The sequence below is a fragment of the Carica papaya genome, chromosome 8 (assembly GCF_054855325.1).
Source record: "Carica papaya isolate Zhongbai chromosome 8, ASM5485532v1, whole genome shotgun sequence".
Lineage (NCBI taxonomy): Eukaryota > Viridiplantae > Streptophyta > Magnoliopsida > Brassicales > Caricaceae > Carica > Carica papaya.
Window position 1 is genome coordinate 6,581,714 of NC_142316.1, and position 16,670 is coordinate 6,598,383.

A 16,670-nucleotide genomic window follows, 5' to 3' on the forward strand; every position below is an offset into this window, starting at 1 on the left:
TGTTTCTCTTTCCTCGGTTAAGAAGTCAGATTGCTAGATAATCTTTTCTTGCTACTCCAGGAAACTAATATAAAACACTTGCTTTTAGAGAAAAACTTGTTTTGCCAGCTAAATGCAGAATAGTTAAATCTTTCTGTGCTCCCCAGGATACTAAAAAGAATACATTTATTGGAAGGATCTGATACAAGTCATGTTTCAAGGAAAAGTATCATCCACGATGTTGTGATTATATATATATATATATATAAATACTCCATTGGTTAAAATTACAAAGAGCTCCAAAACATCTCTCTACCATAGTGATTCAAATTCTGAACTCTTCATTAATAGATACAGTTTTCCATGTCAATACATTTCATCATTCATCAATTATACAGTTATATCTCCGAAGGACAACAAAATCATCTTCCAGTCACAAACAATTGTTTCCTAATTTCATTATTTTCTCAAGACAAAAAATTGTCTACCCTTCATTATTTCATCAGTCCACCATAATTTAATCACGCTTGTTGATAAAGAGACGGAAAATCAAAGCTGAGACCATAACAAACCCAATCTGAAGCCCCATACTGACAAATATTCTTCGAATTGCAGGCCACATGCGGGACAGCCAGCCCTTTCTAGGAGCAACAACTGCACCTTCAAGCAGTTCTTCTACTACCTTATCTTCACATGGGTCTTCCGCCTCACCGTTGTTATTCTTCAGATTTCCTTCCACGATCTCGTCTTCTTTTCCATCATCTGTCACAATATCAGCAATTTCCCCAGGTTTCTTGTCAAATAATCCCTTAAATTGTTTCCGAGCCCTCCTCTCAACTTCCTGCACACAAAATGGTGAGCTACAGGATGATATAAAGGCTAAAATGTTTCCATTCCTGTGATCAGTAAATTGTCAATTAGCTGCTCAACTCACCTGCTCCTTCTGCTTTAATTTCAGAAGAGCAGCTTTAGCATCAGATTCAGTTGACTTATCGGCTTTGATCATCTAATAACACATCCGGAGGTGATCTTGTAAATAAAATTTGAGGATCAAATGTAAAAACATTCAGCAAATCAAGATTGACGACTCGTGCTTACCATGTTGAAATCATTTTTTGCTTCTTCAAAATCTCCAGCCGCCATGTAGGCCATTCCACGGCGATAAAGAGCTTTGCCATGGGCAGGGTTTGCATCTAAAACCTGCATATTCCCACATGAATTCTCAGTATGCAAACTCCAAACTGTAACTGGATCCAGGGATATCTACCTGGGACATCTGAATGCAACAGCAATCATAATAAACTTTTTGGACAAAATACTCGATATAGAATACCTTGTTGCATGCTTCAATGGACTTCCTGCATTCTCCCAGTTTAAGAAAGCAAGCCGCCACATTTAGATTCAAAAGATTCTTGAACAATTCAAAAGCGAGAAGAGAATCAACCAAAATAGAACACATACTTCCAGCTCACTTATTTTTATGCTTCAACATTTATATCGTAGAGAAAAAAAAAACACTGATCCAGCTGCAAGTGGATTTAGTTACCCTCTAGAAAGGAGAGAACTGAGAGAAGTAACACTTACTCTAGTGTTTACAAACACTTTGCCTTCCTCATCATCTTGTGGATTAACATGATTAAATTCCCGAAGAACCTGTTACAGTCAACAAAGTGCACTTTATGAGAATATTTAAAACTTAATAGACGACTTTTTTCTAAATAAAATCACAGAATCATGTTGCACCAAATTCTAATGGTAAAAAAAGTTGGAAGCTTAATCAAGGCCATAATGAAATAAGATTTCAAATTAAGGAAAGACCAAAGAAACTAAATTTGAAGGATAATAGTATTAAGTTATATCTAGCAATTAATTTGTGCAACCTAAAAATCTCTTTTACATCTTTTTATAGATTATATATATATATATATATGTAATTAAACAAAGAAAGAGAAATGCAGCATTGGAAGACTTGATATCCTCCCAAAAGGAAAAGAGAGAAAAACACAAAAGACATAAATACGGTGAGAACCAACATCACTCAATCAAGGATAGACGAAGAATCTCTAAGCAAGATAGGCAAAGGATAGTCTTTAAAATGCCCATGTGTGTTAGCCCAGAAAGAAGCAAAAAGAATAGAAAAAAAAAAACTCTTTGTTTATTATTATCCATACTATTTTAAGTTGTGGTGCCAACTAGGTTAATTCATAAAAGCATTTGTGATCGACAGGGACTGAGAAGTCGATCTGCTCGTACTTGACATTGGGAGGGATAAGTGATGATAAAGGCTTACCTGTCATTGCATAACTCGTACCCCCAGTAGATATCATTTTGCAGAGGGAGAAAAAAAAAACCCTGAGATCAAAGTTTTTATTATATCCTATTCTAATTAGAATTTAACTTCCTTTCTACTTGTTACTAAGCTGAATCCTTTTTCCTGACTTTTGGTTTGGAAATTAAGGTTGTTTTTTATTCAGGAAGACAATTTTTAGATTCCCTTTCGATACACATATTTATACATGAAAATATATACAGTAGTGTGTCACGACCTAGCTGGAGAAACAAAGAAAAATAGAAAGAGGGTATCAATAGGGATTCTTTTTTAATTTCCGTTCCAAGAAATAGTATCGTCAGCATAAGTAATCTTCCTGCTAGGGTGCACAGTACTGTCGGAATCCTGTATTGCTGCTAGGGTGCACACTAGCTGCCAATTTTGGTGAGTATTTAACTGGTAGGCTGTAAGAACCACGCTTGCAGATTAATGAAATCATTTTCTACCCCCAACATTCTCTCTGTCCATTCCTTCTGCCTAATTCTCTCTTCCCTCCTGTTTCCTATTTCCCTCCTAAAATTCTCCCAACCTCACCGAAACCGTAATTAAACTTGCTGCCCAAGGTTCCTTGCGTTGTGAATGACCAAGAAACCTGACATAGTGGAAAGTGAAAACAATATAGCGAAAAATGGAAGTACAAATATGACATAAGTTCGAGAAATAAAAATCTGTTTTATTATTTCTTAGAAAATTTTCTACATTCTGAATGTAGCTAAGAGCTTCAATATTATATTGGTAGAGATCACTGCACTGTCACCTTCAGAAAGTACAGAAACTAAACACAGCAGAATAGCCAAATACTTCTAAGTACACCCAGAACAAGGTGAATTTATTGAAGCCTGCATTTATTACCTTCTCATACTTTGCCTTTGCAAGTTCAAATTTTCCTTCTTTGAAAAGTCTGTTACCCTGAAGAAAGACAGTAGCACCATAAAATTTAAATGTGCCCAACCTGTTAAGACATAATGCTACACAGATCCAGAAGGTGAAGATAAACCAGCCAATTCAAAAGAACCAAATTGATTCTCACAGAAACAACGCACATGCTAACATAAACTTTCTATGGAATAAGAACAAATAGGAAAAAATTTTATACTTAAGAAAATTTTCAGAAGAGCACAGTTGAAAATATATTCTCAAAAGCATACCGTCCCTCGGATCTGCTCTGCTTCATGCATTATATTCTCGAAGTTCAAACCAGTCCAATCCTGGAATTAGGACTTACATCATTCATTACCATTACTGATGCAATCATATTCATATAATAGAAATACTGTCAATAAATCGATATAAAGGAGACCTACAGACAAACTTTCCGATAGATTTGTTGTGTACAAGGACGTCAAAATAATAGTATTCTTGCAAAAAGGTATCTACTAGTTACCTTGGGCATTTCAAAACCAAGAAGCTCAATTTCCCATTGTATATGAGCACCTTCAGGAACATTAGATGGCCTAAAGTTACATGGAAAAAATTTCAACAACTACGGTTTGAAGGAAAATAAGCTAAAGGATTATTAAATTTCAAATTATTACCTTGAAAATTTATCGTATGCATAATCAGGGGGGCATGTAACAAGAGATATCTCTCCCGGAAGCATTAAACGAACACACATCTCAAATCCCTCAGGCACCTGCATGACAAGAAAAATTCCACTTAATTAACGGTTAAACATATCAAAATCAAAATAGATGTTATTTAAGTTTTCAGGGAATGAGCATTTGGTGTATAAGTTATTGAATTAGACTAGTAAAAAGGTTTGCTCCAGAACTGACCATTCCTTCTCCAGAACTGAACTCTACAGGCTGACCATTATTATCAATTCTGGTATCATAGAATACTCCCTTTTCTTCATCAAGAAGCATGCCCTTGTAATGTACGCGTAGTAGACTATCATGGAGTGGGCAATCCATAGGAAACTCCCCTAATTTACAAAAAACAATAACATAATAATATTAGTAATAATAATAATAATGAATACAACTATAGCTTCATTCCAAATAATGGAACTAGAGTCTTTTTCTTTTCTTTGAGGAACATAACTAGAGACAGTAGGTCATGCACATTTTAGAACATTGACAACACAACTGACAGGAAAGCAGTAAGAACATAGTATCAAGTTCAGAAAAATAATAGAACTAGAGTCTTTTTCTTTTCTTTGAGGAGCATAACTAGAGACAGTAGGTCATGCACATTTTAGGACATTGACAACGCAACTAACAGGAAAGCAGTAAGAACATAGTATCAAGTTCAGAAAAATCATGAACCTTTTCCATCACGTAGTCGGCGTTTCATTAAGCGTCCATCTCCAAGCATGTCACGTACCTTCAAGGCAAAACTTCAGAGTTAGTTCACACCGACAAAAACTTGGCCACATAAACAGGAGATCCTTTTCTTTGGGTAGGGGGGTTTGGGTCTGAGGTGAGGATAGATTAAATAAGAGATTTTAGTTGCAAACATTACACAAAAGGAAAGAAAGAGACGAATCAGTGGCCTTCCTCACAGTATAAAAGAATTAGGGTCTATTTGGTACATGAAAACGTTTTTCCGTTTTCATTTTCTGAATTTATATGATCTTATTATAAAACAAATAAGTTAGTTAGCAATGAATAATATAATATTAAAATGATGATAGAATTTGAAAATTTTAAAGTGATATTTTTAGTGCTTTTAGAAACCTTTTTTATTTGTGCTGATTATTCTATGAACTCATAATAGGTCCCAGTCAAAGCCGTTAAGATTTTTCAAAAAAACTTTTCTCTTTCGGGTGAGAATGACCACAGGTAATTTTGCAGAAATGTTCTCCTCCTTTTACTCGTGCTTCTGATAGGTTAAATAGCAAAAAGAAATTAAACATGTGAAAGGATAAGTGACTGGGCTAGTGTGTTGTGGGGATCATGCGGAATGCAGAAGCGGGGCAGAGATCGTGGGATCATGCGGAGTGCAGAAGTTGGCCAGAGATCGTGGAGGTTGGGAGAGCAGAAGTTGAGCGGGAATCGTGGGGGTTGATCCTAGGGTGTTGACTGTTTTCTAGGGATTCCTTTTTTGGGTTGCCATTGAGATCTTATAATCCTATCATTGCCTCCCCCTTTTTTAGAACCTTGTCCTCAAGGTTCAGGTACCTTTGGTCTCTCCGTTTAGCCAGGCTTCACAGGATCAACATTCTCTTCCTCTTCATTGCCTTCTATAAGTAATAGTTGGGATCAACGGCATCTGTGGCCAAAGGTAAACTTTTCGTTACAGTGGAAGCACAGACCTTGTGTTCGCCAACGCTGTGCCTCTTCCCAAGATAACTGCTTGGGAACTGCGACTATTTCTACTAGAGCTCGCGGAGTTTGGTCGGATAGGGAGCGTGATTGTGGGTCGAGTTGATTCCGCCTGCCCCAGTCTAGCCTGCCCAAGTCTAGCCTGCCCCTTAACGGCCCAACTGTTCCTCGCGCATGTGGGCCAGACTTATTACATCCTTCAAGGTCTTGGGCTTGAACATCCTTATTCCATCTGCTATCTCGAGCTAAAGCCCGCCCATGAAGGTGCCAATTAAAACCTTTTGGGTCCACCCGTGGACCCGGTTGTCAAGCCGTTCAAACTCCTTTTGGTACTTTCTCAACGGGCCGACTTGTTTAATTTTAGACAATGTCTCATCAAAGTCTTCAGCCTCTGTTGGTCCAAAGCGGGCCCAAAGTTCTTCTACAAATCTGGTCCATGTCACCAACTTCCCCTCTTCTTGATAAGTTCGGCGAAGCCATTGCCACCACTGGTTGGTTTCACCTTCCAAGTGAAAAGAAGCCAGTTGCACTTTCTGTTCGTCGGCAGTGGCTTGGTAATCAAAGAATTGTTCCACCCGACTGATCTATTCAGTCGGATCATTCCCTACAAAAATTGAAAATTCTAGTTTGGCAAGTCGGGAGTGGAAGGGGGAACGGTTACCTTCATTTCTTCCGTGTCCTTCGTCACGGGCAAGCTATGTCGGCCCTGCTCGGACTGGGGTGTTGCTGCTATAATCCTCTTGATTGGCTAGCAACGTCTCGATCAACCGTTTGAGGGTGTCCTCCATCTGGTTCAACTTATCCGCGACTCCCAGCTCCAATCTGCTGAAGCTATCTTGCAAAACCCCCACACTTGCTTCGAGTTGTTCAATCCTCTCTTTATTAGACATGACTTTGATACCAATTGATAGATTATAGTCAAAGCCGTTAATATTTTTCATAAACTTTTCTCTTTCGGGCGAGAATGACCACAGGTAATTTTGCATAAATGTTCTCCTCTTTTTAGTCGTTCTTCTAGTAGTTTAAATAGCAGAAAGAAATTAAACATGTGAAAGGATAAGTGACTGGGCTGGTGTATTGCGGGGATCATGCGGAGTGCAGAAGCTGGGCAGAGATCGTGGGATTATGCAGAGTGCAGAAGTTGGCCAGAGATCGTGGAGGTGGGAAGTGCAGAAGTTGAGTGGGAATCGTGGGGGTTGATCCTGAAGTGTTGACTGTTTTCTGGGGATTCTTTTTTTGGGTTGCCGTTGAGATCTTATGATCCTATCAACCCACACTTCCTAAGTAGTTCCATGACATGAATTTAAGAAATGAAAATTCTTATACCTAACAGAGCCTTAATGCAATGAACCTGTTCCTTGTAAGTTTAAAATTTTGATGTTGAATACAATTAACTATATCCAACAAATTTGTAATAAATGTGATTTTTGCTTATTCAGCACCTTAATCACCTCCAGGCTCCAGGAACAAGGAAGTTCGCTGACGAGAGTGCTCCTCACTGACATCATAAAATAGCATGACAGAGAATTACAGGCAAACAAAGTATTAATGAATAAGTGCATACAACTATATGCTGTAACTCAATAGGCATGAAAAAAAAAAAAGATAAAGCAGAGAATCAAAGTTAAAACATGCACTGTAACTTTGAGAAAAATAATACCAAGATACATGGCAAGACGATAAACAATACTCTAGCACTGAAAATGTGAGTAATTTTCAATTAATATACAACGTTTTCACAACTCTGTATCAGCATTCTACTAGAAAAACAAACAACCATAACCTCCAAGGTGAAGAAGTTGCTGCACCTGAATAAAATGGACAAGTTCCACCTCGAAATGAACTTCCGCAAAATCTTCTACCATCGGCATGAAAGGAGACTGAGTCAAGTACTGATTAGATACGTATATTACAGCCTTTTCTTCCCGGTTCATTGTTCCTATTCCCATTTCAAGGCCTTTAGGCACCTATTCTAGGCATGAACAAAGATAAGCACCATGATTTTAAGATACAATTCAAGATTAAAGCAATTAACAATAGCATTTCCTACAGCACCCTCACATAACTCAAACAATGATGAGTTTTATTTCAACTTACACAGGCTATGTTTAAAGAGTCTGAAAAGCAGTCATTGAAAAAGGAAGGATAAAACGAGCCATAAATTATTAAATCAACAATGTAATTGGCAGATAACCAAGGAAGTCTGAAAAGGCATGCCATTTGGTGAAGAAAACTGAGCACAGAAAAAAGAAAAAAGATGGAAAAAGTGAGAATGTGTTGCTGACCTCACATTTTCCAAATGTAAAGAAATAGGGCTCTTCAGTGCGTGACATAATCGACTTTCCATCCCCTGTCATTGCTGATATCCTGAAAAAAAACCGTATTATCAGACCTCAGAGCATTCCAATTTGCAGCAGAAAGCAAACATGATTAAAGAGGTAAAGGATCGAGGACAACTTCCTACCATGCTTTTACTTCATAAGGCTCTCTAGGACATTCCCAACCCTTCCCTTCATTTATTATCTGTAGTTGAGGACTATTAATAAATGTTACTTCAAGAAAGCTGCACAGAAATATTCCATAAATAGACAACAACTCCATCTAAATAGCAATACCATTTGTTTTAGAAACTAATTGCTCGTTACAAAACGTATTGCCTCTGAAACATTGTCCCTCTCCCAACTTTCTAAACACATAATAGCATTTCCCACCATTATGATTGATCTACCATCATTGCACTTATCATCTAATAAATGTCGAAAAATGGCACGCATATTTATTCTTTCCAACTTTGGTTAAACTGATCTCCTACTCAGCCGCTGTATGCCTCTTGTTCTTAAAGCAAACAGAAGGGATGAAAATAAACTAAACATTCAAGGGAATGCAAGAATTTCAAACTTCATCAGGCAACAAAAAACATGAAAATTTACTATCGTCTTTAAATTTACTATAAATATTATCTAGCACACCTTCTAGTTCAAGTACCTTCTTTAGAACTCCCAAATCATCGCTAACAACCTGGAAATCATCACAAATAAAATCCAAATCACTAAATGGGACTAACTGAATCATAGTGCCAATACTTTTTCAGTTTTCAATAAGAAAACCTTAGCTAAAGAAAATAGCAGCAACATTAACCAAAGTGAAAGCATAATCCAAAAGGAACACAAAAGCAATCCAAATTCAAAATATTTATAAATTTTACAAGATATAAACACAGAACTAAGATCTATTAAAGAAAAACAAGAGTATTTGAATTTGCATCACAGACAGGGAAGCAAATTATATCATGCAAACAAAAAAGATAAAATGCTTCAAATGTAGCATTCTTGCCTTGACTTTAGAAAAATCAATCAGTTCAATTTCAAAATGAAGCTCATCATCTTTAGGAAAACTATTTGGTGCTTGAACTGGACAATCATCCTCCCCATAGTGCATTTGAGGTTTCATCTTGAACTGAAACAAGAGAAATCAACTGTTAAGAATTAAACCAAAAAGTGAAACGAATTAAGTAAAGAATTATCTCTCTTTTTTCAGAAGTTAACTGATATATAACTCCAATCTGCATGTTTCTGGCGCGCACATTTTACCACAAGATGCAAAAGAAGCAAATGTGTGTCAATTAAAATGCAGACGCATAAATGGAAGTTTATAATGTAACATACCTCCGTCGAAATTTAACGAAATACATTGAATTCATAGTACTCCCTACATTGTTCCACTCGGATCTCAATTTTCTTTTTTCTTTATGCAAGTATGCACATTAAGAGTTTCTGAAAGTTTAGATGAGAATACCATTGCCACTTCACCCTTCAACATTGTGGGAATACATTCTAGCAATCCCAGTATCAGTTTGCTCTTGCCCAGAACATGTCTTATCGGTATACCCTTGCCTGTAACGTGAAGTAAATTTTTATATCAATTGCATGACCAAATAACGCAAACCCAACACATCTTGTTCCAGATCCCTTTATTACCTAATAAGGGCAAGTAATAATATTTCTACTGCAATTTACAATTTTTTTTTTTGAAAAAAAGAACCATTACCACCATATTCTGATCTTGTGGACTCAACAACTACACCATCCAGTGTTCGTACTGTGCAGTGATATATTACCTGTAGAAATAAGAAGCACCAAAGTTTACAATTTTTCACTGATTTCTCTACTTTGGAAAACCCTCTTCCTTCTGTCCTTTCTCAGAAAATATATTACCTGATCACCATCCGAAGGTTTTGATTCCCCTCCACCAGGTCTCATCAATGCTTTCATCAAACTCCCAGGCACAATTTTCTTTCTCCTATTCATGAAATTATTACTTTTAGAAAATCAACTACACTATGAAATTCATTTATTTCTTCACGTACTATATTCTAATAATACGAAGAAAATAAATTGAACTTTTTTATTTAATTTTTACGGGGAAAAGGGAAGTACACACCTCTTCTCTTCATCGGATTTTTCTTTCTTCTTCTGCGGCACGTATTCCTGCTCAGCATCTCCTTCAACAGCCATCTTCGATTAGCTTCAACTCTCACAATGACGACCTAATAAAGAATCGAGAGAAATCAAAAGAGGATCACAGTGAACTAAAACATAGCTAGAGTTAAGTTGAAAATATAATTAACACATAGACTAACTCTGCAATGACGTAAAAACCCTACTGTGAATTGAGTCAAAATTAGCTATTCGAAGTTCATTTCCATAACAGACACATTCGTCTTCAAGTGTTTGTCCTTCTTTGCTTGTTTGTTCAACTACCAAACAAACAAGCAAATTCGAGGAACCCAATAGAAATCCAGCGATCAAACCGGAGCTAAATAAATTTTTGGAAGGAGGACCGGACCGAAATGAGGAAATCGATCCGGTTCGGTCCGATGAAAATCGGTCTGTGTAGCATTTAAAGTTTACACATTCCACGGCAGGACCGAACCGGTGGTTGACTTGGTTAGGATTGGACGAAAGGGCCCAGATCTATAGAGAAGAAGACGGGCCGTGGCCCAGGTTTCAATGGACTGTGAGTTGTACTTGGGCCATGAGACCGATTTTTTGATTAAAAGAAAAAGTCTTACCGAACTAAATTTATTTTTATTAAAAATTCAAATTAATATTGTTTGTACTATTTTATTATATTATTTAAGTTTTAATATATAATAATTTATGTTTTAAATTAAATAGGGCGGGTCATGAGTTTTAAAAGAGTGTCCCTAAAAGTAATGATGGGTTTTATATTTGCTTCCAAAAATAAGTAGGTATACATATATATATATATATAATACATAAATGAAAGCATATGATTTTCACTAGTAATGGGCAGCACGACCTAAAAGCCTAAAACTTTTAAAACCCACCAAATATAGTATTTCCAGGTCGTGTCACCAATAATCCTAGTTTTCAGCTCAGGATCATTAAGACTGTTTTAATTAATCAATAATTAAGCTTAAGATGAATTAAGTATATTAAATATGGAGGATGAGATTGTAAATTGCATAATGATGGGAGCTTGTTGAACAAACACGATTAATGTTTTATGGGTTTGGTTGGTTAGTTGAGCAACCGTTGAAATCATAGCAACCTTTTATTCGGACAATTGAATTTTTGAGTATGAAGTTAGAACCATTTAATTTGGAACAAAATCAGTCAAACCCATCACCCAAAAAATAAAAATTAAATCAGTACAATTTCTGAATCTTCACCAATTGATATTTGTCTCTCTATATTTGCCTAAAGAACAGAAGCTGACAAAAGTGGGTTCTTGTTCTATCAAAATTCGCAAATGGACGTTTTTAAGCACCGTTTCGAGACATCATTAAAAACGAGTTTAGGAGACATAATGAGAATTTTGAAAAAATTAATAGTAAAACTTTGGGTAATCGGCCATAATTAAGAAAAAAAAAAAAAAAAAAAAAAAAAAAAAGGAAGGGCTTTTTGGAGAGACAAAATTAAAATGTGAAAGAAACAAAAAAGGGAAAAACACGTAAAGGAGAAGACACGAGCCGCACGCGAAAATCAACACATGATAAAGAAACGGAAGGTTGACCAGGTCAAACCCCGCCTGTACATACATACATACATAACGACGGACACGTCAACCCACGTCGGTGCAAGCAAAACTTCCTCAACCTCTCAAGTAGGCGCGTGGGAATAAAGGCGGTGGTAACGCAAAGGCACCGCCAAAACGCTTCGTGGTGGCCATCTACTCTCGCGACACGCGCATACGGCAACCGTCCCGCTGCCCGACGAGTTCCGAGAAAAGTTACAAAAATATATATATATATATTTATTTAATAACATTTTAATTTTCTTTTTCTTAAATTATTATTCTTCCCTACTAAGGAATTATAATTACATACACCCTTTTATTTCTTTTTTTGGGTATTATCTACTTTTAGCCTTGATTAATTCTTTTTCCAATTTTAAATTATAATTTGTTAATTGTTATACCCAAAACCGAAGTACACATTAAAAAATATGGAGAGCCAGTAGTAGGCCTGGGAGAGAGCAAAAGTCACATCTAGAATAATAATGCCTTCATTCTGTCTCCCCTCCATTCCCTTCTTATTCAATCTTTTGTCTTTTAATTAAAAACTTTAATCAAAACCCTAATTACTACTTTACCAAACTAATTGAAAATTCGTCCTTCCAAAATCACCCAGTTGGTTTTCTTTAAGGAATAAATAATAATTAAGTGAAACCATTTGATTTTATTAAAAAGTTCGAGGGGCGGACAGGTTGGGAGGAGGAGATTCATTCTACACAAAACACCATGTCATGTTATGTTAACTGGAGAATGAAAGTCATTTTCCAGGAAAACAAACATACAAAATAGAAACCCTAATTCCTATTCTCAATTTCCCCAAATCTTATTTCCCCAACAACAAAATACAAAACACCAAATCCCCCCCCCCCCCATCGACCACTCTGTTTCAATACATTGAGCCCAACCCAGATGCACAAAAACAAACAACAAAAAAACAAAAAAGCTGAAGCTGCTGCTGCTGCTGCCGCCGCCGCCGCTGCCGGATGCGCCCATATATCATTTGCCACTACAAAGTTCTATTTATTATTATTATTATTATCATTATATTATTATTATTCCCTAAACCTACCAGAAAAAACGAACCATTTTCTTCTTCTTCTTCTTCCTTTTGACTCTCCTTTCCTATTAATACCTATTTTTAACCTTTTAATACTTACTACTGCAACTCCTACTGTTTCTATATCATCTCTGTAATTTCCACCATTTCTTTTTTTTTTCCCTTCTCCTTTTTGACCCCTTTCTTCCTATAAACTCCTAAAGCACCCAACACCCACTGCTATATGAAATCAGTAAGTCCATTCTTGCGGTAACCGGATCTCGTAGTTGACTGCTGGCTGCGCTCTGATTCCACGTTTCTGATGAGAAATGCCGTTGTTGTTTCCAACCCTTAACGAGGCGTCTGCCGAGAAGAATAAAACAAACAAATTTGAGTTCTTATCAACTTTAACAATATTAACCAAGAACAGGAACAGGGTAAAACAGGAACAAGGTAGAACAGGAACAGGGTAGAAAAGATCTTACCAATTTCGGTGTTAAAGTTGCCATTGAAATTCAAACGAGGTTGAGGCTGAAGCTGAGGATGCACACCCATTTCTTCCACATTCAAGTTCAGCGCCTGCACCACTCTCGCCGGGAGTAAAACAGTCGAGCAGGCTGTGATATTACATGCACAAACGTTAGCTCGCTCTATAAATAACATTAACCGAGGGAAGAAAAGAACAGCTATTAACTGATTGATATTCACCAAAAATAAAAATATTCATCCTAAACAGTGACTAGATCTGCCTACAAAACAAGCATATGATCAACAAATTTCATACCCATCGAGGAAAGAAATCACTAAAAAATCCCCCTAATCTCTTCAAAAAGAAAACGCATTCTGCAAAACGATGCAGTGTTTAAGAACCTGGGAAATGAGATTGGGAAGTTTAAGAACCTGGTTTCTTCCGCGTTTCGGTAGATGTGCCTACTCGGCGGGGCAAGAAGACACCAGTGCCAGTACACTCTCGTTTGGCCGCAGGGTTTCCAAGAAAAACAGCCCGCATGCCTGACCCGTTTTGCTGCTGAGGTGCCTGTTGCAATGGAGGCCATGCAGATGGTGACAAACCCAGAGGACGGCCACTTGCCCTGTTTGCAATGAACTCAATGTTTCTTCCTCTGTTAGGGACCATTTGATATTGTCCAGTTCCTTTAGACCACGCAGGTGGGCGTAGCTTCATCATCTGCTGCTGTTTCAGTTGATGAAACTGTACCAAAAGAAAACAAATATTCAATTAGTATTAAACATAAAAAGATGCACATGCACAGAGCTCAAATAAGCCTAATCTACTGGTAAAGTGAACAGAGGACTCTGTTTTGAGTGGAGGGTCTTTACTTGAGTAGCCTGCATCTTCTGATGAGAAAGCGACTGGTAGGCATAGTAACCAACATCAATATTTGGGTTCTTTGCAGGAACGGAGACAGGCGAAGGTTTTCCTGGGGGGCCCAGAAGACCTCTGCCATGGTTGTATCCGTAAGATTTCTCGTTCATTCTCATCCTGGCAACTTCTCCTGCAGCTGCGTAAAGCAGATCCCACGCTCCTGGCGGTGAGGAGACCCTAGACTGACAATTTGGGCTTCCTTGGTTCGACCCCTGCTTGCAGCCACAACCACTCCCAACCGTGCACAGAGTCGATTGCGGGGAACCGGACATAACACGGCCCTGTAAAAAATAAATAAACAAACACAAACAAATCAAAATAGACAAATGAAAAATAGAAGACGAAAGGAAAACCAAACATGAAGAGATCGATAGGTGTAAACAAACAGAAAGAATTGTTGAGTTTACCTTGGCGTTCTCAGATTGGTAAATGCGTTCATAGGTGGCAAAATCATCGTCGAGAGTTGAGTGAGCCATTTTCCGTGTTAAACCAGCGATGTAATCGTCCTCGTCGCTCTCTGACTCGGTGGAACCGACCACCGATTCAACCGGAGAAGTGAGATCAGAGGAAAACCCAAAAGAACCGAAGCCATAAGGAAAATCATAGGGAAACAAAGACTTGGGGGCTTCAGTATCCAAACCAAACCCATTCTTCTTCTGGGTTTTGTTGCTGCTTCTAAGACCATCAGAGCCGATATCATCTTGATCAGTGAGAAAATCCGGAGGCAGCCAAAACTCGCCGTCTTCTATACTCTGCGCCATGTGATGACGATGATGATGGGCGTGAGCGAGGGAGAGAGTAAGAGGTTTGAACGTAAATACAGGAAGAGAGAACACGAGAAATATGATGGACGTCGTGGGGGAAGGGGGTTTTGAGGAGCTGAGTAATGGGTTGTTTGCTGCTCGGTTAAGATTTAATAATAAGCAGCACAGTTGGATTTGCTGGATTGTGCAGGCTCCGGGGCCCAGTCAAGGCTAAAAAGAAATGAGAGAGAGAAAGATAAAGAGAGAGAGAGAGAGAGAGAGAGAGAGAGAGAGGAGAAGAAGAAGAAGACGAGGGTATGAAGTAATATCCAACCAGGCCCTTTCAGTACAGTCTGAAATCGACTAACTACTGTGAAGAAGAGAAAGGGAGTTGGGTTTATGGAGAGTGAAGAAGAAAGAGGGGGGGGGGGGGGGGGGACAGAGAAATTGGTATCTATAGAGAGAGAAAAAGAAACGGGCCAGTAAAATCCGCAGTCAAATTCCACTCGCTTAGGAGGGAGGTGATGCACGCGCCCAGTTAAAAAAAAGCATAGTGGAGGGGGAAGGTGGCCCCACGCCATGCAGAGAGAGGAGTTGCAAGCCAGGAAGGCAAAAGTGGGGCCCAGTTAAGTGTGAATTGGCATAGCATGTGAGAAAGCAAGCAAGGCCAAATTAGGGTTTTTATTAATTTTTTTTAAAAAAAAAAAAAAACGTTTGCGTTACAGTTACTCGGGAGCCTTGTAAGGTGTGACATGTTAGTGGGGCTGGGCGTGGCTAAAAAACCGGCGCGCGTAACAAAACGACGTGGCTGCATTATGCAGCCACTACAAACTAGGATTTTAATTTCCCCTCCATTTAATTATATAATTACTTTCTCATTTTAAATTTTTGTAATTAATACAATATATTTTCAATTAATTATAAACTAATTATCTCTATCACAAATCTTAATTTTAAATCTTATGAACCCCAAATTCCTTTCAAGTTAGAAATCTAACAAAAAAACCAACATGACCCAAAACGGTGCCCAAAATTAAAGACAAAAGCATAAAATGGATAAATGGGAATTGCAAAACGGTGCGCACAATCCGCTGTTCTCATTCTCCTTTGTCTTAGGGAGGAACAGAAGCATAATTGATTGATTTAGGGTCAGCATCAGTGGTAATTGGGTGTGTTTACTGATTTACCCTCCCTAATTTGTCAAATTTACAGAGCTCACGGTTCTTACAGTCTCTTGTCAATTAGATCCTCTAAATGGAAATGAAAACAAGGACGTGTACAAATCCCTTTTCAGCACAGAGGCTGTGCCCCAAAATCAATCCTCACTGCATAAAATCTTCCCCTACCAGACAATTATGGGGTAAAAAATTATTCACCCCTGTTAAGAAACCACATCTATTTTTTACTTTTTACATGCGTCTGTGAAAAGTAATAGTAACCATTGGGTGGTTTAGCAGCTCCATTTTGGAAAGTTTCGGCAGGAAAGGAGAGATTAAAACTAAGAAAGTTGTGGAGGCAGAGCTGAATTTGCAGTCCTCTTTAACTTTTCATGAAAATATTTTCAAGGACCAGACATTTGTCAATTTGCCAACACTACTAATTAAAAATCTCTTTGCTCATCTCAACGACCCATTTGTCATTATTCACAAGGGATTTCAATTACAAATTCAAATTTTAAGAGCAGCCAAAATTATGTCACACCCACAAATTAATTAATAAAATCCACAATTCAACATCCCATAATATATACATACATATATATATATGTACGTATCATATTGTTGTAGTTACTTGAAACCACGTAAAAGTTTTGGTTAATAGACTTTGATTAATTTGTTTCCTAATTTGAATTAGAATTCAAATCTAAATTTTAAATATAATGCTAATTAATTGA

The 16,670-nt window shown here is 37.6% G+C and overlaps 2 protein-coding genes across 4 annotated transcripts; both read right to left on the reverse strand.

Moving 5' to 3' along the window:
• Positions 1 to 300: 300 nt before the first annotated feature.
• Positions 301 to 10,394, reverse strand: PAS1 (FKBP-type peptidyl-prolyl cis-trans isomerase family protein). 3 transcript variants are annotated; one of them, XM_088209128.1, is made up of 21 exons: positions 10,238 to 10,393; positions 10,015 to 10,120; positions 9,789 to 9,873; positions 9,622 to 9,691; positions 9,370 to 9,467; positions 8,908 to 9,030; positions 8,560 to 8,592; positions 8,039 to 8,097; positions 7,860 to 7,941; positions 7,383 to 7,541; positions 4,576 to 4,633; positions 4,084 to 4,232; positions 3,844 to 3,941; positions 3,693 to 3,762; positions 3,457 to 3,516; positions 3,161 to 3,217; positions 1,564 to 1,632; positions 1,313 to 1,390; positions 1,078 to 1,179; positions 914 to 985; positions 301 to 820 (listed from the first exon to the last, which is right to left on the reverse strand). In XM_088209128.1, the coding sequence occupies exons 2-21, from the start codon at positions 10,086 to 10,088 to the stop codon at positions 497 to 499; spliced, it is 1,920 nt and encodes a 639-aa protein (XP_088065254.1). In that variant the 5' UTR covers positions 10,089 to 10,120; positions 10,238 to 10,393; the 3' UTR covers positions 301 to 496. The 3 variants fall into 3 exon arrangements, 2 of the variants coding, with proteins under 2 accessions (XP_088065254.1, XP_088065255.1); XM_088209129.1 differs by having other exon boundaries at positions 10,214 to 10,368; XR_015813858.1 differs by having other exon boundaries at positions 708 to 820; positions 914 to 1,008; positions 10,238 to 10,394.
• Positions 10,395 to 12,257: 1,863 nt separating this feature from the next.
• Positions 12,258 to 15,186, reverse strand: LOC110814282 (TIP41-like protein). The gene is made up of 5 exons (XM_022041697.2): positions 14,441 to 15,186; positions 13,988 to 14,314; positions 13,550 to 13,859; positions 13,135 to 13,266; positions 12,258 to 13,012 (listed from the first exon to the last, which is right to left on the reverse strand). The coding sequence occupies exons 1-5, from the start codon at positions 14,792 to 14,794 to the stop codon at positions 12,900 to 12,902; spliced, it is 1,236 nt and encodes a 411-aa protein (XP_021897389.1). The 5' UTR covers positions 14,795 to 15,186; the 3' UTR covers positions 12,258 to 12,899.
• Between the last annotated feature and the right edge of the window lie 1,484 nt (positions 15,187 to 16,670).